This window comes from Rhyacophila brunnea, unplaced genomic scaffold (assembly GCF_057557595.1).
Source record: "Rhyacophila brunnea isolate RB1 unplaced genomic scaffold, BYU_Rbru_1.0 scaffold_3, whole genome shotgun sequence".
Taxonomy (NCBI): Eukaryota; Metazoa; Arthropoda; class Insecta; order Trichoptera; family Rhyacophilidae; genus Rhyacophila; species Rhyacophila brunnea.
Window position 1 is genome coordinate 29,061,538 of NW_028232965.1, and position 26,902 is coordinate 29,088,439.

Here is a 26,902-nt window from a genome sequence, read left to right on the forward strand (position 1 = left end):
CAAAAACAATGGATGTTTATTACAAGCGAAAAATAATATATGTTCGTGAATGTACTTATTTTTACTATGTACCAACTGATAATAAATTTTAAGAGGAATGTATCAATAGGAAATATTATGTTATATAGATATATTTAAAATTGAATTTAAATAAAATAAACTGATATAATCTACGATTAATTATGTCATTAAAACCACTAAAAGTACCATTTTTTCTAAATTTATGAAATAGTTTTCTTGGCAAAAATATTTGAATAATATAAATATTTTATTTTCTTTGTTTTTTTTTTATTTTAATAAAACATTTTTTAAAAGTCTTTCAAAATTTCATGCTTTTTCATTGCTTATGGAAATTATTAAAATGAAAATACTTATTGTATATTTTTCCAGACTGAATATTTTTCTACACGATAAATTCATAATACCTAGACCTAGAGTTTCAAAACAAAATAAATCAAACAGTTAAGTAGTTTAATGTAAAATTTGAATTATTAGGTTTCAGGCATTGATTTAACATAATATAAGGATAGGCAGCGCTCGAAATGGAAAAGTTTACGAACCGAAGCGCTCGGAACTTTTTGAAGATATTAAACATAGTTATCAAATTTTATAAAAAAAGAAGTGTGTTAGTTTTCTTTATATGACCTATCAAGCTCAGATGGTCAAATTATGTGTTCCACGAGACGGAGCGATAATTTTACCGATTTCACGAACCGGAACGGCGCGATGGTGCGCTCCGGTCCATTTCGAGCCCTGAGGATAGGCCTTTAGATTCACATAGATTGTATGCGTCCATATTTTCTGTCAGTTAGTAGCCATTCATTGGTTGGCATTTTGGTATTAAGCGATATTCAGGCAATGGGGTATCGACTTTATCAAATAGGATATCGACTGATTCGTATGGAGTGGTTTCAACCAATGAGATTTCATATTAAGTTTCCCCAAACTGAAGGTGGACAATGTACGATTTTTTTTATAAGAATGTTAAATAAAGTGAAAAATAACCCCATTGATTTCAGGTTTAGATTCAATTTAGTTAAACAGTAAATTCATCGATGTTGTTACTTTTATTGTTCACGCTATTTGAATCTTCATGACCATCTTGAGGGAATACGTACAATTCCATTACATATTTATCTGAATTTTCAGCAATACAGCAATCAGTATTTTTATTTAACATGTTACAGTTATCTGAACCACTTCCACTTGGATTATCGGATGCCGTTAGGATTCCGTTAAATTTGTAACTGGCTATTCTTCCTGGAGTATTATTTAAACCTCTATCGTCTGAATTGAGACAAAATGTTATTGAATTTCGCGTGCTGTTTCTCTGTTTTTTGTTGTTATTGTTTACCGGAGCATTTACCAAATGAATATTACTATTCAGTCGTCTGTTATGTAGGTTTGGGTGGTTACATATTAGTTTGGGTTGACCGGCGGTCTGCGAGCCACTCGAACTTTGCATAGAGCCTGGCTGTCGAGCCGATCTCCGCCAGTCGTAGGTTGTAGATCTGACCGATGAATGGCGGGTTTGCATAATGGAATGACTTTTATCCTGTACAAAAAAGAGAAATTAATAACTGTTAAATTGGTATTAAAACTAATAAAAAAGATTCTGGTGATATAAACTAGGTACTCACATATTAATTAACGCTAGATATTCGGTACCAATAGAATTGTATATGTAATTAAAAAAAATATTATGTCCATATGTCATACAAAAAAAGTCAAAAACAGTCAATTTTAGATTTTTTCGGGATATTTATTCTAAGTTTAACTAGTGTAGCTGTACCCTCTATTTTCCATCTCCGACCTTCTGTCAGACGTCCATCACCTTTTGCTACACGCACATAATTTCGATGCGTACTAATGCAATATTTAAGTTCCAATATCTTGATAAATAGAATTTTAGTGAAGAGTTAGAAATTTAGGATCATTAAGAACGTTGTATTGAGACCTCATGTTTGGAGTACCGAACTGTACTAAAATTCTAATAAAATAATATTGTCTCCCATTAAAATTTGTGTAGATACCTAAGTCTCTGGGTATTCAAAAAATAAAAAAAATGAGCGTGACAAAAAATACAACAGATTTATTCGTTAAAAACATATGGTGAAGTATCTATCTAAACAATGCACGGAAACGTCACCTAAGGATAGTGCATTGTGACACATGAGTTCAGATCAAATGCAAGTATTTATCGTTAGATGTAAAGTTATGACTTTTTCAATATTGTATACGTAGAGTTTGTAAAAACGAGGTTGACAGACATAAAATTATATTACGAATATTTTTAATATTGACTTTTTATGTGTAAATATTATAAACAATATAAGTATATATAAATAAGATATAAAATATTCTTAATTTTCTTACCGGATCAAACCCATCAGTAGCAAGAGGTTGGCACCAATTTCCTCGTCTGCATGGAAATCTCTGCTTGAATTCCCGTTTGAATTTTTCCTGATAAAGTATACAACATATTTAGCACTTTAGTAAGATATAATTAATATCACAACATAACAAGAAAATTTAGTAAGATATAATAATTAATGTCACACAACATATTTATATTTTTTCCAGAGAAAAAAATGAATTTGTTAAATACAGACATTTATATCTGAGGGGACCTTTTTATTATAGTTGCAAATAGACAATATAATATTGACACAATTCATAGATTGGAGGAACTTTTAGGTTTTAATTACATTCACCACTTTGTTCCATAAATATATTATAAATATACCATCACATTAATTGCTTATTATAATGATACGAATGTTACAATACTTATAAAGAAAAACATTGATTGGAATTTGATCAATAATACACTGTTGTAAAAGAATCCCCTCGGCTATAAAGATGAATGTACTTTAGAAAAAGATAGGTATAATTACTATTTTATAGAAAGGTTCTTAGAAAGTCGAAGCAATTAACTTTAGATTTAAATTATGAAAATAACATTAAAATGTTATGTTGATTAATTTAAGTTTCATTAGAGTAAACAGTATGTAAATAATTAAATTAAAACATTCTGATGAAATAATTCATTAAATTAAATATATACTTAGTTTGTGTATTTGTAATACATTGTTGACAATATTAATAGCATTTAAAAGTTTATACAATAATATTAAATCATCTTGAATCTTTAAATTTAATAAAGAATGTTTAATTTATGACAGGTAAACTTATTAACCTGATTACAGCGACGTAGACAAAGTTTTTAATTAAATTAAATAATGAGTTTGTTCGAGATTTATCAGTCTTTAATAAAATAGTGTAGTTTATAAAAATTCACTGGCGTACCGTTGAATTTTTCTTTACTTATTTTAACTTTTTTAGTGAACAGTTGATGAAAACGGCGTTTCAAAGGTAAATGAGATATCAAAATTAAATCAAATCATGAAGTTATTCAGATGAAATATAAAATTATTTATTATACGGAGATAATGATCCAAATTCACATCAATTGAATGGCAACATTCACTTAAATGGATCATTGGAAATATTAAAACGTCCGTTTTACAAATAACTACTAACTATAAAAGTACTTGTCAAACAAAAACTAAATGTTCATACCAAAATATTTTAGATTAAACATTAAAAGAATATGTTTGAAATTATATCGACTGCATAAAGGAATATGGATGTAATCTATACAAATCAAACTTCACAGGAGGCACAAAAAACGTTTTTGTTATGGTTTTCGGTCAACGTTAAAATACAAAATAGACATAGTGCATGATAATTGAGAACAAGACAAAAAAAGATGGTTAAGTCGTTATCCTACTTCACTACCTTCTTGCAAAAAAAAAAATACAGCTAAATTTAGATAATAAATCGGCATTTAGAGCTGACATCCTTGGGACACAATGTGAATTTAGTCGTGTACAACGTTTTCATCTAATAAAACCTATTTTGAAAAAACTGGCGGTTACGTCATTTCCTTTTCTAGTCTGTATTTTCCATGTGAGCATTATTGTATCAAATTATTTAAATTAAATAATCCAAAAATATTAATTATATAATGTTATGCTGGGTCTTCATAATGGTCAGAGTCAGAGAAATGTTTTTGGTGACATGATGCTCACCATTCAAAAGAGGGAGATATACGCGTTGATCAATAAATGTATACCCGCACGCCGTCTATCGATATACTATGTCGTATCGATATGTAGTATCAGTATTTCAACACGTATCAAAGGACGCCAATATTTAACTGATTAAGATGAAGTCTATACTGAGCCTTTTTTAAAGAGGCACCTAGCGGAAAAATACGAAGCTTGCAATTTGAGACATTTTCTTGATAATTTACAATTTCAACTGTATTAATGAATAAATATGTATCTGAAAACATTAAAAATAAAAATATTTTTTATTTTAAGTCAAAGATAAACTTACAATTGTAAAAAATGTAATTAAATGTGAATTTGTTGAATCGGACCGCACCCTATTATTACATATATTTTATGGTCATATTTATTATTAAAATTTAGTTTATTAAGTTTTCTAAGCATCACTTAAGCGACTTATTCATAGTTTTAATATTTTTTATATCTATTTTAAAAAACATCGATTTTTATAAAAAATATAAATGTGTATAAATTGAAATCCTTTTTATTTAAATCAAATCAAAATAAATAAAAAGGATTTCAAGTTATACACATTTATATTTTTTATAAAAATCGATGTTTTTTAAAATAGATATAAAAAATAATAAAACTATGAATTAGTCAAAAATCGCTTAGGTGATGCTTAGAAAACTTAATAAACTAAATTTTAATAATAAATATGACCATAAAATATATGTAATAATAGGGTGCGGTCCGATTCAACAAATTCACATTTTATTACATTTTTTACAATTGTACGTTTATCTTTGACTTAAAATAAAAAATATTTTTCTTTTTATTATTTTCAGATACATATTTATTAATTAATACAGTTTTAATTGTAAATTATCAAAAAAAAATCTCAAATTGCAAGCTTCGTATCTTTCCGCTAGGTGCCTCTTTAAAAACGGCTCAGTAAAGGCTTCACCTTAAGGCCATTTTGAAGGCGGCTTTATGTTAAAATATGTTTATTTTACCGTTGTAAAGATAATGAAATCTATGTTACGCGGTGAACCTGTTTTAGAGTAGAGAAACAATACATTTTTATATTGTAAATACTTACATTATAAATACCATAAATAAATGGATTATAGCAAGAGTTACTCATCGCCAGCCAATCACAGCAGAAGAATATTATATTGATGTATCGATAACTGTTGAAATAAATAAATAAATATATGTACTTACATATTTATATTAAATTTTATATCATATATTTTATGTCATAGAGCTTACATTCCTCCATCTTATAATTAAGACTTTAGAGCAAATACCCAATAGTTTTATGAATGACTACTCAACTATTTTGCATAAAAAACAATTAAGTACTACAATATTCCTTATATATATGCATAATATTATATTATGCTCCGTTGAGGAGCCTTAAATGGAGATAAAAATCGTATAAAAAGCATGATAAAGCTATTTATTTTCAATTTAAACAGCAGTTTGTAATGAATTATTATAGTTCATACCGATTCAGTAAAAAATAATAAAATATACTCACTCGTTGATGAAAGGGAAGCATGTTTGAAGTACTTGGTAAGTCTGTAGGGGTAACCAACAAAGAGCAAATAGCGCCACAACGATAACAAGCATTTTAATAACCTGTCAAAATAAGACATTATGAAACATAACAGTGTAAACTCTTTTTATAAAATAGATCTTGAAGCAGAATCAACGCTTTTATTATTACTACATTTATCCTTGAGATAAATCACTGAATAAATTTATTAATAAGAGAGTTTATAATATTTCACTTATATTAAATAACTCAGAAGTTATTTGAAAAATTCCCAAATATTTCAAGCAATCTATTGTATGATTGTTTTGAATATGTATCTATGTAAAGTGTTTTCAAAGTTTTTACTATTTATTAAAAATTCCATAAATACTACTCAAAGCACCAATATATAAAAAAAATATTCTAAAATGTTAAAAATATTTTATTTGTTTACTTAATTTAATTATTGTTTAACACACCTTTTTCTTATTTTTCATGAGAGCGGCATCTCTGGAATCTTGGGCATTACCAGGGGCTCTAGAACCCCACAACCGCCATGCCATACGTGCATAAACATAACTGATTACACATAAAGGCATCAAATACTAAAAAAAAGAAGATAAAACTTTCAAAATAGACATTACTTGCATAAAAGTTTTTTTAGTTTCTTTAAAAATGTATTATTTACACATAGTAACATTAAGTACTTAATTATCATTATGCATAATACTATTTATTATATTTATATAAGATTGGAGGTACTTGTGCCACACAATAAATTTTACACGATATAACGCCTGTTATTTGCGAGTTTACTGAATAAACTTTAATAAATTATCAACAAAATTAACCATCTACCTCTTTATTTGTAGCAAAATTGGTTATAACTACATATAAAAAAAAAATTTTTTCAATATATTATTATAGTTGATATTATACCTACATATTATTATTATGGTTACTTACTTGTAGAAAGAATAATACCATTCGGTATATAACCATTGATTCTTCACTCATATTATTTGGGACACAAAAAGGTTTGCTGTATTCTTGGTGTGTAACTGAAAAACAATTTACATTAAATAAATTGTATACATTATGTGACGGACGGATGTTTCCTTAACAAACAAAAAAACAACATTGCTATGTGTATAAAGACATTCTTATTGCTTTGGATGGGTAATGAAAAATTTTCAACTGACATTGTGTGTACCTATTACATTATAATATTGTGTAGTCTGTCACATTGATTGACATTTTAGGAAGTTATATTAGGTGGGTACCTACTTAAATGAATAATAATTGCATATGCCACCGATAAAAAAAAATAAAAAAACATGATAATAATATAATCATTATTTTACTCTTCTCAAAGTTGCAAATTTTTCAAATTTCTTTAACAAATTTTATTTTTAAATTATCCACTGAGTCGTTTTATAAGATATATGTTTAACTTTCACTGTCAATAGATACAATCAAAAAATATGAAATAATTTTATATGGGAGTAGTACGAAAATGAGTGTGATTATATTATTTTGGTATAATGTAAATAAATTTTTACCTTAGATTGTCGTTCAACCAACAACTTTAGAGTGATACATTTTGGTTGTTTTAGAATTATTAATAACCATGTCCTTGCTTTTTCGTACAAGGTGGTTGTTAGTAATTTTGAACAATCACAAACACCCAGGGTTTCAGAAAATCAAACAAAAATTGTGTCCTCACCGGGAATCGAACCCAGAACTCTCGGGCGGAAGGCCAGCGTCTTACCACTACACCACGAGAGCCGCCGATACATTTTGGTTAAACAACATTGGCGACCATGTAGGTACCCGTATTGATCGTTTGTTCCTTTCAAATATTGATTTTAATAAGTTTTTTGTATCTTAACTAACGTATTATGTATATTTTGTGTATCGTAATTTACAAAGTATGAAAAAACTATGAAAGCTTTCAACATAGGGAGGAAGTAGGTATTAAGTGGACTTCAAATAAAGCACATAAACAATGAAATAAGCTATTCATTTTTTTAAAAGGATAGAAAAATACTAGGAGTTTAATGTAGACATCTACGGTATTCGTAGACTTGAAGGGAGTACATAATAGCATTGATCAATAATTGAAGCTTTTATGTCCTACCAGACATTGAGATCACTCTAACTAAAGCCATCAGAATCACAATGCAGTCAAATATACCCGGACGATGGTAAATTATCCACTGGCGAAGGGTTTTGTGATGTGTTGTTCCAAGATAGAGTAAAACTGACACGTATGACCTACAACTAGGCTCTCGAATACGTAATTATAAAGTTTCACGTTGAACTCAAGGGACACAATACTCACGAAACCGAGTCATCGAGTTAATTATGCAGACGGCGTCAATATTATGGGCAGATCCGCTATCGAGAAGGCATTCAACCTTATCCAATAGACTGTTTTAGATATCCGCCTACGAGTGAATGTGAAATAAAACTATGTTTATTATCCATACCCGACGAAGCTGTAATAAGGTAGGCCAAATTTGAAATTACAAGTTTGAGGTTATCGACCGCTTCACCTACCTGGGCTCCAATATTACATGAGAAAACGATAAAATCGGACTAATAAAGTAGAGGGCGTCCGTCGTAAATAAGTCATGCTTCCCACAGTTCCCGGTCATAAAATCCAGAAGTATTGACACAAAAAAAACAATTTTTTTTTTATATATATAACTGTCACATACACAGTGGTTGCATACACAAGTAATTGTGGAATGTAACTTATATACCGGTAAGTGTGAGTGGGATGTAGATAATCAGGTATAATTATGAGTTATACCGTGAATGCTAAGATTTTAAAGTCCCCACCTAAATAAAAAAAAAAAAACTCCTGAGTAGGTAATAAGTAGATAATATGAGTACTAAAAATGATCGTAGTTGGGAACCCAGGAGAAGATATTGAAGGCGAATAGCGATGCTTTATCCTCAGTGACTCGTATATAGCCTCAGAAGATCATATCAGATAGAAGAAAGTGATGTAAAAGGCAAAGGATTGAGTTAAGATATAGCCCCATTTGTAGAAGAAGAGTGTGTTTTTTACAGTATTAAATAATTTTTAAAATAGTGTACATATCATAGATATAAATATATTATAATATATTTCGAAATCGTTGAAATAACAAATATTACATAATACCTCAAATTAAATTAAAAGATAAAAGCGTCTTCTATCACAGAGATACTGGTAAGCATAATATATTACAAATAAAAGAAAAACAAACCGACAAAATAAATAATTATATGTGAACTTTTTGAAAGCTTTGCTTATTTATTTGGGTGTATATCTTATGTATGACTTACCAGCGTCGGTTTCCTTGACTATCATGACTCGCAGACCAATGGCCATAGGTGTGGCAATGGCGAAAGCCAGTAACCAGATGCCGCCAATTATTATCTTTGCTATCCTTTTGGACGGACGAGCACTGCAATTTTTGATTTATGGTGAATAATTCCAAGTATAAATTATATTATTTATATCTAAAGAAACATACGGTTGTGGCATTAAATTACTTTCAGCCAAACGGCCGACACTCTTACGTTACGCCAAGTGACAATACTACAATACGCAATACGCAAAAGGACAATACTACAATAAAAAAATATTTTAACAAAGGTAAATCACTATTTCCGCTTGAGACCGTAACAATATCGGATATATCTAGACAGACTTTTTGAGATTGGCTATTGTACATTATATTGAACCTCTTTTTAGGGGGTTGAAAAGAAGAAGTTACAAAAGAGCACGTCGGGAAGCATTTGATTCAATTACACATACTAATTGGAGGGAAAAACATGAGAAATCCATTCAACCGGCGAGATTTGAATCCAATTCTACCTGCCACAAGCGCAACATATTAGTTCTACTCTACAGCGGATGTTAATTTGAGTATAAAGCTATTGCTTATTAAATATAAATTATTATAAGTGAACCCAGAATATGACTAAAAAAGATATACACAAATCGAAATCATACATTGAAGGGTTGAAAATCTATAGGGTAGGGGTCTAAGTGCCAAAAATGTGAAACCGAAATATAATAAAAAAAAAAGAATAAAACCAGACATATATGAAAACTTACAATTTTATTTTTACAAAGTTATAGAAGAATATCAACCATAGTATGATAAGTTTACATAATTATAAATATAAAATAAACAGAGGAAGAATAAAATATTTAAACATGGACAATATTGAAACATTCTATGTAGAGGGGTATATAGGGGCACATAGACCCACCCATATTCCAATGTATTTGTGTGACAAAAATGAGTTAGGTTAAAGTTAGGAACTAAGACCCTTCAGAATATTATTAGGCTTGGCATATAGATTGTATTGAAGTAAAATCTTGTTATAGAATTTTTTAGCACTTATACCCTATAAACTTTAAACCCTTTAATTTTCCTCTAAGTTTAAGATCAAGAAAGTAGTGAATATATAATAAAAAATAGGAAAAAAGAATATATCTACTCTCTATTTAAAAAAAAGATTAGTAATATTATGTACTCCTTGTCTTATTTAATACTGTAGATAAAATACTAAAAAATATGCGCATACAAAATATCACCAATTTGATGTTTCTCATTAAAACAAAAAAATAATTAAATTAAAAATAATATTGTTAACTAAACAATATTACCGCACTAAACTCTTCAACTTTGATAGTAAATAAATGTGTTTTTTTTTTTTAAATTTTGAAGTGTTTATTTCAAGATGTTGAATATATTAATTTTTATCCATCGGGAACATAAAATGGGATATGATATTATCTGTTATTTTTACGGTCTATCAAAGATTTCCCCCAACGAGGCTATCATGTAAACACACTTTTATATCAAATCACTGGCTAAGAGTGAGATAATTCTATTTGTTTGTCGATTGATTTGCATGTTAACGATATTTTTGTTAACTTTGTAGATTGAATTAAAGGTAATTTTTGAAACTTCAAAGAATATTGACTAATAAAATTTCATTTAGGTGCTTTTAAGAGGGGTTAATAGACATTTTTTATATATTGTTCGAGCTATATTTTCATTAAGGAAAAAATTCGGGTATAGGTAGGCATACTTTATATTTCAAGTAGATTTTTTCATCGTATTCTATAAAACAAATGATAGTAAATGAAATGCCACTTTAAATCTAACGCTATTTTAGTGCAGATATTAATAAAAATAAATAAAATCATTGTAGGATAACACTATTGTATTTATTACTCTCAGTGGTGGCTTATTACAAAGTTTAAATTTTACAAGCAGACTCCAAACATATACGTACAGCTATTTTTATCCAAATTCTTATAAATATATGTAAAATATATATTATATATATGTGTAAAACTATAGCCTAATTTCTAGTACATATCATATGGAGTTTAGAAATTAATCAACGTTTGCGACATTCACGTAGCTTAAACTGTCATTGTTAATTAAGATATATGTAATATTTATATTTATATAGTTAAACTAAGTAATAAATCAAAAGATAAATATTTATTCATAAAAGGAAATGTCGCTTTCTGTTATTTAATTAATAACTTCATTTTAGTGATGGAATTAAATCACCACCATTGAAGTTATAATATGATAAATACATATATTTATATAAATATATTATATATCTATATCCTTATTTTTATTTCATTTATTAAGGAAACAAACAATTACATATTTATCACAAAAATTTTAAATATAATAATGAAAAGTTATTGCAAACATTATAATATAGTTAAGCCTAACAAGATACAGAGTAATGGCTCAAATAGACTCTATGACAATCGGTCATATAAATGCCGAAAAACCCGTTTCTTATGTTGGCGTCCTGTGTCACAGAGTGTAAATACGATGTCATAGCTGTCATACAATATGTATGTATAAATGTCGGAATGGCATAGATTTGATCATAGACACTAAAACGCTCTTAGCATATATGTGTCCGATCGTCATATAGTCTATTTGAACCATAAGAATAACATAAATATAAATAAATTACATAAGAAAATTACATGAGAAAAATGAGGAAGAATAATGAATAATTAAATTATAATCAAAAAAAAGTAACATAAAAAATATATATATATATATTTATAAAAAAATTTGGAGATAACGCATTTAAATGAAACAGGTGAATTATTAAAAGGATCAACGGTGGAGAAATAGATATTATAATTTAAACAAGAGCGCCGAATAAAAGAGTTTTCTGCATAATTAGAACCGCTACGACTGATATGCTACAAAGTTTGGTTTCGCGTAAATCTTGATGGACAATGGAAACCCACCCTTTCGAGTAGGTTTGGGCAAGTCAACAAAACTATTGATAATTTTAAAAAGAAAATATTGATCAGATATTAAACGTCGACTTTCCTTGTTATTGTTATGGCATTCACGAAAACTGATGATGATTACTGGCAATTAAGCGGTAACTCACCTAAGTGGATTCAGGATAGCTCTGTGGCGATCGACAGCTATTGCGGTAAGCGTGAATACGCTGACAGTTACGCTCAGCACTTGGACGAATGGACAAAATGCACACATAAAATGTGGAAGATTCCATCTCTGAAGTAGCGCCGCTTGGAACTGAAAAAAGGCATTAACTTTAATACGGAAAAAACGAGATTTTTTTCCCAAGTGAAAACAATTTATTGTCAGTCTCGGGAGATGTAAACCTTCACAGCTAGAAAAGTGGTACGATATGACGTCTATTAAAAACATTTTTCTACAAGAATAAAAAAGGATTTATGATGAGGACTAAGCTCTACTCAGTAGGTACCTATGTAATAATATGTAGAAAAGCATTTCTTTAACAAGAGGATAGTAATTTTAAACAATAATATTCTTACCTTCTGCGTTAAATTTATTTTTTTGTCAATGACTTATACACTAGCTTTAATATTATAACATTATTTGTTGAACATAAAAGACATGAACGGAAAAGCTTCTACGGATGTAATATTTGTGAAATTTGAAAAACATTAAATATATTAGTTATTAGAATTTCTTCAAGTATGGTATTTGTATCGGTATCGTAGTGGTAAGAACACTGTTATGTAGGTTCAAATCCTACTCGATCCAAGATTTTTATTATTTTCTATATGGTATGTTTCTGAGTATTTTCCACGTCGTCTAACACAATAATGTTTAAGTACTCGTAAATAATATTTTGAAAAAAATACTGAAAAACAGCAAACAGAGAATTGGAAACACGCGTAAACTTACAACATTCGTAATGTAATGTGGTTTTGAGTACACAATTTTTTCGAAAAAAACAGCTTTAAGATTGTATCGTAGGCTTAAAATAAAATTGGCAAGCAGACTGCAACAGCTGTTTGGGTTGAAGTGAACTACTGATTTTATCATTACTGCTATTTGTAATATACATTTTAAATAGTCAATCTTTCTAAAGTATAATATAATATATATAAATAAGTCGAACATAAAAATATCACATATTTGTGAGTTTTGAAATACTTCTTGCCAATCTGTTGCGTATTATGGAAACATGGAGAGTTATAAATTTATCAGATTTTGAATGTTATTTTAATAACAAAATTATATGCCTTGAAGGGTGCAGAAGTAAATTAATATACATAAGCCGACTGTACCGTAAAGAATACATTTCTTGGAAAAATATCAGTGTTAAAATGACTTGAAATAAAATCTTTATATTATGTTAAAACTTTGATGATAGAAATAAATATATTTACATATATTTTCTATATAAAAGACAATTTTAAAAGCATTATTTAAAACTTTTGAATATTAAACTTTTTATATTTTTTTATTAAGTCACCGCAAACCATGAAAAATACCAACAATTTCCCAGTTTGCGTTTAAATGTCAGTCAAGTGTTTCTTTTACGACATAAAATTTGCAAGTGCAGGTAAATTTTCCGCGTGTCAAATACAAAATATGGTACTTAAACTATAAACAAACTTTGAAGAAACGTTGCGACAGCATAAAGCAGGCAGAAAATTCAGAGCTTTAGTGGTACATGTTTATTATACAGAAATCTGAATAAATTTTGAACTTTCATAACTTGTCTTACAATATCATCGTCGGTAAGCGTATAGCAAAAGACGATATTATATAAAAAAAATAATTTGGTAAACGACGGTATTAAAATGTATTAAGCTGTGTTAACGTTTACCACTATAATAAGATCACCTATGCTGCCCGGAGTTTAATAATAATTGTCAAATTGGTATAAAGAGATATAATATTATAACTTGCTAATGATCTTCATATATGTCTTCTTCTATTATAAAATAATGAGATGGATTATGCTATAAATCTGTTAATCTATTAAAGGTAGTAATATTTTGTGGGAAAATAGTAGAATTCTGTATGAACCATTAATCTTCTAATCAACTCCCACTTGTCACTTTGAAACCATTGTCACTTTCAATAATTAATTAGACAAAGCGATGATTTAATGCTTTAGATTTTAGAACTTGAGAATAAAATAAAAAATAACATACGTTTTTTTAATAATTTAACGAGGGTAGATAATTTATAATATGTAATTATTTTCACTTATATAAACACTTCTTTGTGGGAAGATATTGCATAAAATTGTAGGTATAGTAGGATTGCAGAATATAATACTCATTGTGTTTTATTTTAAAAAATTTAATTATTTAAATATATTTTTTTTATTTTATGAGACGTTTTACTGTCAAAATGGTTAATTATAACAGAGCCTATCAAAATATCGTACTGGGTAATACGGTTTTCACCATGAATTATTTCTTTTTTTCCTGATAATTTTGACTCATTATGGATTCTATCCTCAACAGATAAAAAATGAGGTGTACTGTTTAATATATTACAATAGTACACTGCAGTATATTATTATCTCTTGATAATGATCTCTACAATGGCCCCAAAACTTTGAGGAAATAATGAGAAATAACACACGATGACAACCCAAAAAATAAAAGATATTATAAAAACAATATATAAATAGTCTACTAAATATATCTAGGTATGTCAAATATTTAAGAGAAATATATCACTTATAATATTATCACTGATTCATATTTTATATTGTGACTTAATGCAATATTTCTTGTATCTATAATTAACTATAAAAGGCTTACATTGTAGAAACGGTTTTTTATATTGTCGACTCGAAATCACGTGATCATTTTCACTCATTTTCTTTGAGTGGCATTTTTCTTTCAAAATCGATAAGTAAAAAAATACATTTTACGTGTTGGCAATCTTTTTTTCTACTCTATAAAATTTTATTTGAGTACTTTTTTAGTCGATTTGGTGGTAAATCATTTTTATCTAATATGAAGCCTAATAATTATCATGTATCCCATTTTAGAAGATAGGTTCAGCGTATAATATGTGGTAGATATAAAATTTGTAATTAAGGTATATTTTTTCGCACTTGCGACGGCATTTTTAAACTGACATAGCATCCATTTTAAATGCCTTGGATTGCAGATTCGTATACCTCGTATCTCAAATAATATATTATTATGTATTGTTTTCACTTGTATTTGATCACGAGTTAGAGCATACTCTCAATGCAATAAGACTGTTAAGACAACGTGTGACCTATCTGCTGCGTCTAGAAACAAAAATTTTATTTTAGTTATTATTCTTATTAGTTTTAGGATTTTATTTTATTTCTACGTAATTTCATTGAAACGCGTCTAAAATGTTCAAGATTCAAAATATGCTCTTATAAATGTTCAACTTTATATTTTAAAAAAATATAATATATTTGTACCAAATGAGACTTGACTCAATAACCATTGCAATCCTGGCGCTGTACCTACTTATCAATAAAACTCTCGATCAAATCGTTCATCATGCTTCAATATCCTAATAACTGAGGTGTTTTTTCAAATTCAATTAATATTGACGATAATCGATTCATGGATACATGGTAAAAAAGAGATTTTTTTTATAAAATGAATAATACATAAAATGAAGACTAGCATTTTTATTGAACTTATTAGATTTGAAACAAGTCAGAGCTTATACATGAGTATTAAAAAGTTTGTTTTATGTTGATAGATGAATCGAAATATACTTAAATTAGGACATTGGCTTTCAATATAAAATATACTATTTAATTTAGGATGCAATAATTTCTGCTTTTCATTGTTTCTTGATACTTGATACTTGATACTATATAAGTACAGTAATGTACCGAAGTAATGCGGTAGATGGGTCCGACAAAATCGCTTGTCTAATTCGCGTCGGTCGGAGTACAACTTTGCATATAAATACATATAAATTTTGTTTTATTGGGACCAAGGACTAATAAAAACACTACCTAGTATAGAAAAAAAGTTATTAAAATTTCACTTCTTTGTTCATATTAATATGTACAAAATATTAAAAAAAATAATTAAGTTACGTAAAAAAGTTATTTTGATGTCGATGGCTTCATAAAATCCAGAAAATTCGACTGGTGACACAATGCTTTATTTTTTTCACGCAGAATTTCTTTGTAGCAAGCTATTATTTTTTTATTCCTTGCTTTGTAGCTATAACACGTTCTCTCGTCTTTTCAATTGAACTGAAACCTTCTATCAAGCTTGCAATTATTGTCATGTGCTTTTCTGGTGGAATTGTTGGATTGCCAATGAAACAATCAAGAACCTCGTAACTCCAAGTTCGAGTATTTAAGTCGACGTAGAATAATGGACTATTACGGTATGTGATTTTTTGTGTAATTCATTGACGTTATTATGAATAATTGGCATACCTACCTATAAGAATTTATCATAAAAATCTATCACCTTTTTTTCATTTTGCAGTCAGTAAGTACTAATGAGTTCAAATTGCGACAAATAGATAGGAAAGATGCGCTTTTTCCTTTTTGTAAATTTGAATATTGGCATTTCTGAGCACAATCCATGGCAAACTACAATTAATCATTTTGCCTCGTCGACCGGCTACACAATTTGTCACCCTGAGTGCTACTGCTTGATCAAGTATTCTCTAGACGAGGAAGTCGACACAAAATTATCATTCCATGACTTCTGCAGAACAAAAAAAAAGGATTATGACCTAAAATACTTCCAGCTGCATTAATCTTTATAGCATTTAAGGACTTTCTCTTTATTTAAATTTATATCATTTTCAAGTTTTAAATAATATTACACAATATCTCAAACTAAAACTTGAAGAAATTATAACTATAAATTTTACGTAAACATTATTTAATAGGTATATTATTATAAAAATAGCTGTGATATTTAATTTAAAAAAATGTTTATATTATTTCTATTACCTATCGGATATATATTCATATCTTTTTATATTAAAACTATCGTTAGATTTTTATTAATTCAAGGTATTATTCAGTGCAATATTTATAATTTATTTACTTTTATTAACCTTATAAACACTTGATTTGGCTTCTATATAATACCTATATTGTTACCATTGTAATAATATAGTAGGTACATTTTGAGCAGTTACAATAAAAGTTATAAGAAAACAATTATTGTTGTAAATGAGAAAAAAAATGATTCATTAATAAACTACACAGGTCTACAATTTTACGAAAAATATATTTCGTTCAGCGAGTAATTCGTAGATAACTTGGGTAAATTCAGGATGTTATGTCATAAAACAATGATTAATTAATGTCAACTCTACCTAAAAAGGTACTATAAATATGTTGTACCATGATGTTTTGTTATCTAAACAAAAGTAGCGTGAAGGAGCGCAATCGTAATCAATTGGCTGGGACTTCGCCTGTCACTGAAATCCGCTTTCTCTGTCGGAATTCATTTGGATTACAGCTAATCCAATTTTAAATGTAATCTCCCTCATTGGCAGTTCTGATGTTTGATACGACTCAGAAACATTTTATGTGTGAATCGTCTAGTTTTTGCAATTTTTTTCACAAAAATACAAATGTAAACCATCACAATGAATTTTAAATCGCAGTTTAATTGTATAATGTGTGCTTTACAATAAAATAAAATTAGTTCAATTTAATTTTTTTTTTGATATATGATTGCAAGTAATATTGGATGTGTGGTGTGGTTTAATATTAATAATAACGGGGTGATAAGACATCGGACCATTCAGCCTGTTATCACATTGAAATGAAAGAGTTGACATTGGACCTGGCTTGGTCACGTCATGATACTGATTCCTCAACTTACATCAACCTGGCACGCCTGTTCGAATCAACCAAATTACGGCATCTAAATTGGACACTAAACACTGTTCGCGGGGTGTTATATTACAAAACGTAAAAAGACTGGCGATTGACATGGAGTCATGGAAGCACCGGGTGGAGTCTATGTACAGTTTTTCAAGATTTTAGCAATTTTTAACAATATTAGCTATATCTGTCACATTAATAATATTATGTATTATTTCTTGTCTATTTTCTTAAGATATTAATTATAAAATTGGAATGTTATTTTATTTTTATTTTTTTGTGGGTTATATTCAACATAAGATTTCCCCATATAATTTAATTGAATCCTAAATAACATAAATATCTAATCATAAATTTGAAAGAACTAATAAATTTTCAATTCAGTTAAGACTCATTTATTCGAATAAAATTTGTTATTCTTCACGACCTTTCGTGATTTTTTTATATTCATTTCACGTTTCGCTTCTATAACTAATATTATTATTCACGGTGCGAATTGGATGTGCATCCGAAGTCTTTCTTATTAAGTGGAAAAGTATATTATATTCTTGAAAACATAATTGCGTACTTTTTGTATCCAATTAAATTAAGATAAAAATATATCCATGAATATTCATCATGTAGGTACGTGATAACTCGGATAGGTCCAGGCATCCCCTAACATGACTCTACATGTCGCTATCCAAAGTGATAACTTTCCAATTTGGTATCCCAAAAATATAATCAGTGGTCGATGGCTCATTCATCTCTGCATCATAAAATAAATACCCTATCTTGAATGAATTGTTTTGTATAGTAAAAATATTATATTGATATTACAAACATTTTCACGATTCAATAAATATATTCATGTCTTTATTTATCATATTGGAGATACTGATAATTTATCTAAAACAAGTGTATCGATGACAAACGAATATCGACTTCAAAGTTAAATAAGTGATTGTAAATGCAACATTCCGTAAAGAAAAATGTATTTTCCACTAATCCATACTTACTATTCTAATAAATCATACTCAAAATATTTTTTGTATTTGATGGAGGACAAGTTAAGACAAAATATCTAAACAAAAAACGTTTGCCAACGATCGTTTATACATTCATGGGATACATACTTCAATGTTGAGAATAACATGCTTATATATTATTTAAAACATATAATATTTATTATAAAACAAAATCTAATAGTCAGGGCAAGTGGGACTTCAAATTCATACCCTTTTGCTGCCCGTAAGCTATTGGCTTGCCATTCTATCTTTTTATACACGGCATATTCTCGCAAAAAGTTTTTTTTAATAAAATGTTAATTAATACCATATCTCTGCACTATTAATTGTTAACAACACCATTACGTGTTCAAATTAAGTGTTAACAAACTTTAAGTTGAACATTTACTTTCATTATGAATACAGCCTTAATCTCTATTTATGGCCATTAAATAGAAATGTCTTCAGATAGCTTAGTTCCAATAATATGAACAATACAATATTTTATTTCTAACGTTCTACTTTTTCGCACAAGAAAGGATTTAAGGGGAAAAAACATTATGATCTGTATTCTTGAGCGGTAAGATGGTGTTTTTGTTTTTTTGTCAGTCGGTAAATATTTATGTTAGACAACTCTTCGTTATAAATAAATGTTAAAACATTTTTATAAATTTAGTACACATCGCGAAAAATTGTTTTTTGAATGTTTTTGTAAATATCGTATTATTGCTGAAATGATCCGTTTCTTTTGTGAATATATAAAACAATAAAGACAACGCGCAGAACTGAAATTGAACGAAATTTAGTTATAGTATAAAGCAAATTTAACATTAAATCTTTCTAGTAGTTCTTTTTCATTCCATCTAAAACTTTAATAGGTAAGTATCTCAAATAATTCTTTTGACATTGTAGATAAAATATGTATATGACTATCTTTTATTGTTAACATTTTTCAAAAGGGGAAACAATATTACCATTTCATCTTTTTTTTCTTTTCTAAGTTATGGTCATAAAATTAAGTAGGTAAGTAGGTTTAATATTATTTATTGTTTCACTTCAATTTTTTTGTAATCTTGATTATTTTTGTCATACAATGCCAGTACAATAATAGATTCACATACAGTATTATATTTCATAACACATCAGAAAAACTAGAATAAGTAAAAATCAAATGTGTCTTGAGCCCATTACTCTACTATCAAACATCGGAGTTGTGCTTTACTGCCGAAGCTACCGATAAACTCATTAATCATGACGATATTTTCTAACAATATGCAACTCAGGTATCATTTAGAATTCCATTAATACTGTTTCTGATGTATTACAGATCATGTATATTCAATGAGGAATGCTTCATTCTACATACTGCATGACAGACAACTGTTCACAAAATGGCGAAGGTATAAAGTAGTAGTTCAACAATTTTCATTAAATTAAATTAACTACCTGCTACTTTTTTTATATAAGTAGTATATATATTACATACTTTTAGTCCTAGGCACACGTTCACTAATTTAATTAGTTTATTAAAATATACGTCAATTTATTATAAAAAAATCTTCATACCCATAATAATTGCACTATTATAGAAAGCATTTTTCAGAAGTAATATATAGATAACTAAATTGGTATATTACAATTATTTTTTTATCAAAAAAGAATATACAGAAGATTTAAGAATAAAACATTCTTTATTGAAAATATATAGTGGGATTCGCACACTAGAGCTAAAAGTATTTGTAAGATTTTTCTGATAGGTATATTTCTGAAGCTTTTCAAAATTTACATATATTGACGTTTCTATCTAGAAACGTAAACTCCAATACAATACAACTCGATTTATTTGTCGTCAAAGTAAAGTTATTTGTAAGAAAAACTCGAATAACTTAGGTAACTTTTTTGCTCGTATGGCCACTATTACAGTCTTTTGGGGGAAGATAAACGTCGAAACTATTTATCTTCTCAGATCGGTTTGGCTGTTACTTCAAAGCTTTTAGTAAAGGGTGAGGGGTGAATCAGCTCACTTCCGATTGTTAAAAGGGTTCATGCAGACCCGGGTCAAATAATTCTACATATTGTGTAAGATGTGTTGGACATAACAACTATCAAAAGTATTTTTGAAACACTGGGGCCTATAAGGTAATAATATTTGTTATTATAATACTGTGAACAAGATAAGTATGAATTATATATTTCTCCAACCTAGCCATTAAATATAATAAGTATATTCATAACATGTTTTTAACATTGAACATAATTAATGTTTCTAACTAATGGGTTTTTTTATAAATTTCTGTTAACTTTAATTTGAATAAAAATAAAACAATGAGTTTAAATAAATACCTTTTTAAAAAATGATAAGAAATTAGGAAAAACCTGTGTTAAGCTATAAAAATGAAAAAAAATGCTCTTTCTTTAAAAAAAAATTCCAAAAAAAAATGTTTTAATTTCTAAATAAAGAGAGGATAATGCATAACGTGACCATAACTGTTAAAACCCCATTTTTTAAAAGTTCAGTTCTAGATTTGGTTCCAGTAGAAAAATCGAATGAGGTTTCATTCCGTAAAGTCAAAAATCGGAAATCGATATCGGGGTTTAGTTGAAGTCTTTTAAAAAACATATACACTTACCTACTTAAAGCTAGCCATGGATTATTAATGTCAATTTCAAAACTCAAAAAGTCAGGGTCCATGATATTTTTCAAAATATCTCTACCAGGAAAGCATGTGAACACCATAATTTGTAGGCGTTCAACTGCGTCAGTAGAAAAAAACGGTTGGAAAATATAACGTTAAATGTATAAGTATTACAAATATTTGTATATATTAATTTTACTAACGTGAGTGAAAGATGAGTAAAAATAAAAGCTCTAGAAGCCTTTAATTTTGAAGCGGTTTTAATTCTAGTTTTATGTTCTCAAAATTTTAATCAAAGGTTCCGGTCCCGATTATAATTCTAACATAATTTAGAGGTTGTCGAAGTTTGGTTCAGGTTTCATTTCCAGCTTTGAATGTGACATCTAAAACGTTTAATCATTCTACGTAATATTACTATATTTAAATCGAGAATATGTTCAATAATAATAATTGAAGATTATGCTTATCATTTGCTGGCATCGTTTTTTTTTATATTTTAAGTGTCATTTTTGAACGTAAATCAAATATCACCTGGTTGATGTTCGTCATATTGATGACGTTAAATTCATACGAAATATAATTAACTATTTCTTTTATTCAACGTATACTGGGAGATACAGCGTCCGATTCCCCGTCGGGTTGGCTTACTTTTTTTCAAAAAAGATTTTTTCTATTGGTTATAATATTATATGCTCTCAGAAAGTGTTTTTTCTAAATTATATACGTTCATACGAAATATGTTAAACTCATTTTATTAAAAATTATAAAAACACAATCTTAAAATATTTGGAAAATTTAAAATGGTAAATGTGAACGTTTTATAAAAGTTATATTTTTAAATTTACTTATAAACGAATTTATAAAAGAAAACTTGTATTTTAATGAGAATTGTGACATACTGACATGTTTCTAATAAATTTATATGGTTAAAAATGTCTCGTGAGAATATATTCTAATACCTGCATTGCTAATTAAAAGTTAATTGAATAATTCAAATTAACGGCCTTATTTCTTTGTGTTTCAAATAACTTATGGAACATGAAAATATGGGACAAAATTCATTGAAAACTATTTTATAATATGCCACTAAGAAGATTCATTATATAGATAGCTAGAAAATAAATGAACATATTTGTACTTAAATGTTCCAAAGACAATTCTTTATCTAATACTTATATAGACAACCGGACCTGCTGAGAGGCCCATTGTTTGCGTGATTAGACCAGGTATGTTAGTTAGTTAGCTCATATTGCACGATACCATGATTAGATTGTCTTTCATTGCTTCAAGTAAAAAGTTTCATTTTCATGTAAAGTAATTTTTATTATTTAAAAACTGTCTGAAAGCATGCTATTATTATCATCATTTTATAACATTGAAATACAGTTGAAAATATAATATTATAAATTAACAAAATTAATTTGCTTTATATAATAGGTACTTGATAAAAATAATCATAAGGCTTCTGACCAAAATGAATATGAGATTAATTAAAATATGTACCTACTCAAAGAGTATCAATAAAAAAAATTAACTCTACTTTTTCTAACTATTTGTAAATAAAATAGTACAGTTGGTATTTAAAAGTATTTTTCATTGTAATATTTGATTAATTGTTAAAACCATTATTTTTTTGTAAAAGAATCTGTGAATGACAAAATGTGATAAACACAAAAGAAGACTCGCGTCACTAACTACTCTTTTTTTTTATTCTACACAGGCATATTGGAGACCATTTTAGTGTAAATAATTAAATTATACTTTTATATTTTATTACAATTTGTGAGTAGCTTTCTTCATTGCTATTGATTTCATCAAACCAAATAAATGGTATTTTTGTTATTTATAAAATATAATGTTGTCTAAATTTGTTTTTAATTTGAAAAAATATCGTTGATTTTTATTTTTATAAAATATAATTTATGCTAAAGACTTATAACCGCTTTAAAATTGGCTTAGCAACTTTGATGAATACATACTTCAAAAACCACCCTTCAGCTACGAATAACATTTTTTAGTAAGCTCTTAAACTTTAACACGTAAAATTTTCGTGATCGTTTTATATTTTTTGCTCAATTTTCTTGACTTTTCCTTGGCACTCTAAATTATTGAATTTATTCATAATTTATGTTTGAAATAAAATATCAACGAATAAAAGGCTAATGAGGGTAGCAATTATAATTAAGGGTGCTTTCTAAATCATTATAAATATTTGCTTATTTAGAAAAAGTATATTCTGTATTTTCTATGTTATCAAAGTACAATATAAATATAGAGACATATCTTGCTGAAACAAATTTTTATAAAACTATATAGGTTTCATGGAAAAGATAGATAACTCGCTTTACATATGTAATTATGGTTTATAGTTAGTTGTTAGTGGCAATTGACATGGTTGACTCAAATGGAGTCCGCATAATTTAACAATCACCCCAAATTACTATTGCTCATTATTGATTAAACTTAATTATTTACACAGCCTTACCAAACTCAATCCTCGCAATTCGTGATAGCATTAACTTGTACAATGAGAACCACCGATATATTACTTTGACCTCTAAGCGGTGTTAGGCCCGTATTGTGTGTACGTATATATTATCCTCCCTTATAATCAAACTGGTACATTAAAGGGTGGGTGTTTTTGAAAGTCTTAACTAGGGCACCATCAGCGAACACAGTACCTATATAAGAAGATTCCCCTAAATGGAAATTAGAGCATTGCCAAAACAAATGACATACATATTTTAATATAAATACACCGGGGAAATTATAGGGACCATATACATATTTTCAATTTCTACAGTATACTTTGTTTAGGAATTGTGTATACGCTTAAGGTTTGTTTCGATTATATAACTACAATTATGAGAATTTCAGGATAGTGGTAAAGAACTAACCTAACCTAAAAAAATATGTAATGATATCTTTGGAATTTTCACATCTCATGATTTTATCGACTATTTGGTATTGTCACAATACAAAAGTTTTAACTTTTTCATAGTCAGCGTTTGTAGGCACATTGCTTATATAAATGTTTATATGTCATCCTTCCATAAACAATACCAGACAACCATTTGTTACCAAATAATATTTTTTCAATTTTCACTAAACAGTAACTCTGTTTAGTACAAATTAAACGCGTTATTTAAAATTAAACAAATTTCTATCCCGCATAAAACTTTATGATTTAAATGAATTAATATAATTATATAAGTACATAACCATGATTTCATGAAAAAACTCTCCTAATACTCTTGGGCTTATCAAAATACATTTTTTAACGGTCTCAACTACCGACCGTTTGTGATAACGTAAATAAATAATTTTGGTCTTTAAAAATAATTGTTAGTATGCACCACCAGTAAAATGCTGTTGTAGTAAGTTAAACACATTTTTTCAAGAGTATTATTATTTGACGTTTAAAATCTTTCAAATATTCTCTGTAAATACTAGATATATAAATGTGAACTAAATTTCTCATTTTAATTAGATATTTCAATATTCCTGAGTTACCACAGCATTCTTTTATGATATTTGATATTTTTCAAAAATCGTTTTAGTTTTTTAAATAGTATTTTGTATCACCTAGTTATGATATTATTTTATTACAGCATTAAAATATATAATGTGTCATTTAACAATGTCCCATTGAATCCGACAAACCGGTCTTGATAATTATAAAATAATGTGGAATAAGTACTAAATATTGTAATTTTTCTTAAATAAAACTTCATTACAATCATAAAAACGCTTAGTTAAATACTTTTTTAATGCATTGATTATGATTAACATTAGGGTAAATTATCAATAAATTTATTAAATAACATAATCTAATTCCATTACTGATAATGATGAACACTGATATAGCACTTCACTCCATCGTAGATATTGTAATTTCTTTTATTTAGCACGTGAAACATATTTTTCAAACGCTTGCATTCTCTAACTGAATAATGAATGGATGCCTGGGACCTGGGTGGTATTTTAAACAAAATTGCTTACACACAGCCTATATGAATTTTACTTTTGACAGTAAAGGAAAAGTTTCATGTAAAATTGTATACTTGTCGGATATAATGTGTGACGGGTAAAAGCGAATAACTCTTTCTTGTGAAGATTCTGTAAGTTTCTTTAGACTGCTTTAGAGTTTAGAGAGTGCTCATACTTTAGAAGTATCTTCACCAGAATTAATTTTAATATGAAAAATACTTTATGTAATAACATTATATGATTTTAATATTTCAAATTGATAAATATATTGTAGAATATTAATTATATTAATAATATATTAATATTAATAACAATATAATTAATATATTATTATTAATAAATATATTAATAATATATTAATATTAAAAATTATTAATTATATTAATAATAAATAATAATATTCATATGTATTGTAGAATATTAATATTAAATAATTGTAGAATATTCACTGAAAATATTGACTTCTCAATTTGTATTTTAATTTTCACTAGCTGAACCAGCTGGCTCTCGCCAGTCTGTCTCGCTAGGTCTTGCATACAGCTTTTCGTTATAATGACATGGTGTTGGATTTTAATATAATTGTAAAGTATGTATAGACGGCGCCATAGTTTTCTCTTCGGGATGGATTTTCATTCAAGTTAGACAGTTTGACATTTCGCTGATTTGTCAGTTTTACGATTTGCATGTCGTCACTGCCATACGAATTTGGAGTCGTATGCGTAGTCTATTCTGGAGTCTGGCCTTCACAATATCGTCTGACACCACTTCAGGCTGCTAGGCCTAGCAGAATCGCCGATTGCTACCAATGACATTTTAATTTTAATACAATATATGTGTAGGTATGTGCATTTAAATATGATAAATAATTATACATCTCATTCGTTCGAATATACAGCAATAATATGTGATTATCTTAAAAAGCGATCCATTATATCAAAAAATTAATCTCTTTCGGGTCCCATCTACATATTAAAAAAAGGTTAGCAGCATAAAAAACAAATTTAATGATTGTTTTATTTCATTGTCTATAAAAAATAAATGCCTGCAGCCATAGAATAATATTTACAAAATCAAATTTTGAATTCAAAATTAACCTTAATTAATATAGTTTTCCAGTGCGGGACATTCATATTGAGACAAATGTTAATAAATAATAAAACAATACATATTATATCTGAGAGGAATAGACCAATTCTGATAAAAACAGGAATTTATAAAACCTAAAAATGTGGAATCAGCTTAAAGAGGCCGTCATTCAGCAGTGGATATTGATACAGGTTGATGACGATAATGACGATATAAATAGGTAGGTATATAAAATCACAAATTTAAAAAAATATAGCAGTTTATATGACTAAGAAGAGTAGAATTAGGTTGGGATAACCTTCATCTAGCAGTGGATTGATCTTGGTTGATGATGATAATGACAATATTATAAATGGGTGAATATAATATCAGCAATTTGACTGACAGAAATACAAACAAATTAGAAAG

The 26,902-nt window shown here is 27.9% G+C and overlaps 1 protein-coding gene across 1 annotated transcript in view; it reads right to left on the minus strand.

The window, feature by feature from the left end:
- Positions 1–295: 295 nt before the first annotated feature.
- The window catches only part of LOC147068189 (RYamide receptor-like), an 88,642-nt gene continuing 62,035 nt past the window's right edge, over positions 296–26,902 (minus strand). Inside the window, exons 4-11 of the mRNA XM_085952149.1 lie at positions 12,079–12,227; positions 8,959–9,080; positions 6,586–6,680; positions 6,099–6,224; positions 5,623–5,723; positions 5,179–5,269; positions 2,377–2,463; positions 296–1,555 (exon numbers count right to left, since the gene is read on the minus strand). Of these exons, the coding sequence (XP_085808275.1) occupies positions 1,037–1,555; positions 2,377–2,463; positions 5,179–5,269; positions 5,623–5,723; positions 6,099–6,224; positions 6,586–6,680; positions 8,959–9,080; positions 12,079–12,227 (1,290 nt within the window). The 3' untranslated portion in view covers positions 296–1,036. The remainder of the gene's footprint in view (positions 1,556–2,376; positions 2,464–5,178; positions 5,270–5,622; positions 5,724–6,098; positions 6,225–6,585; positions 6,681–8,958; positions 9,081–12,078; positions 12,228–26,902) is intronic.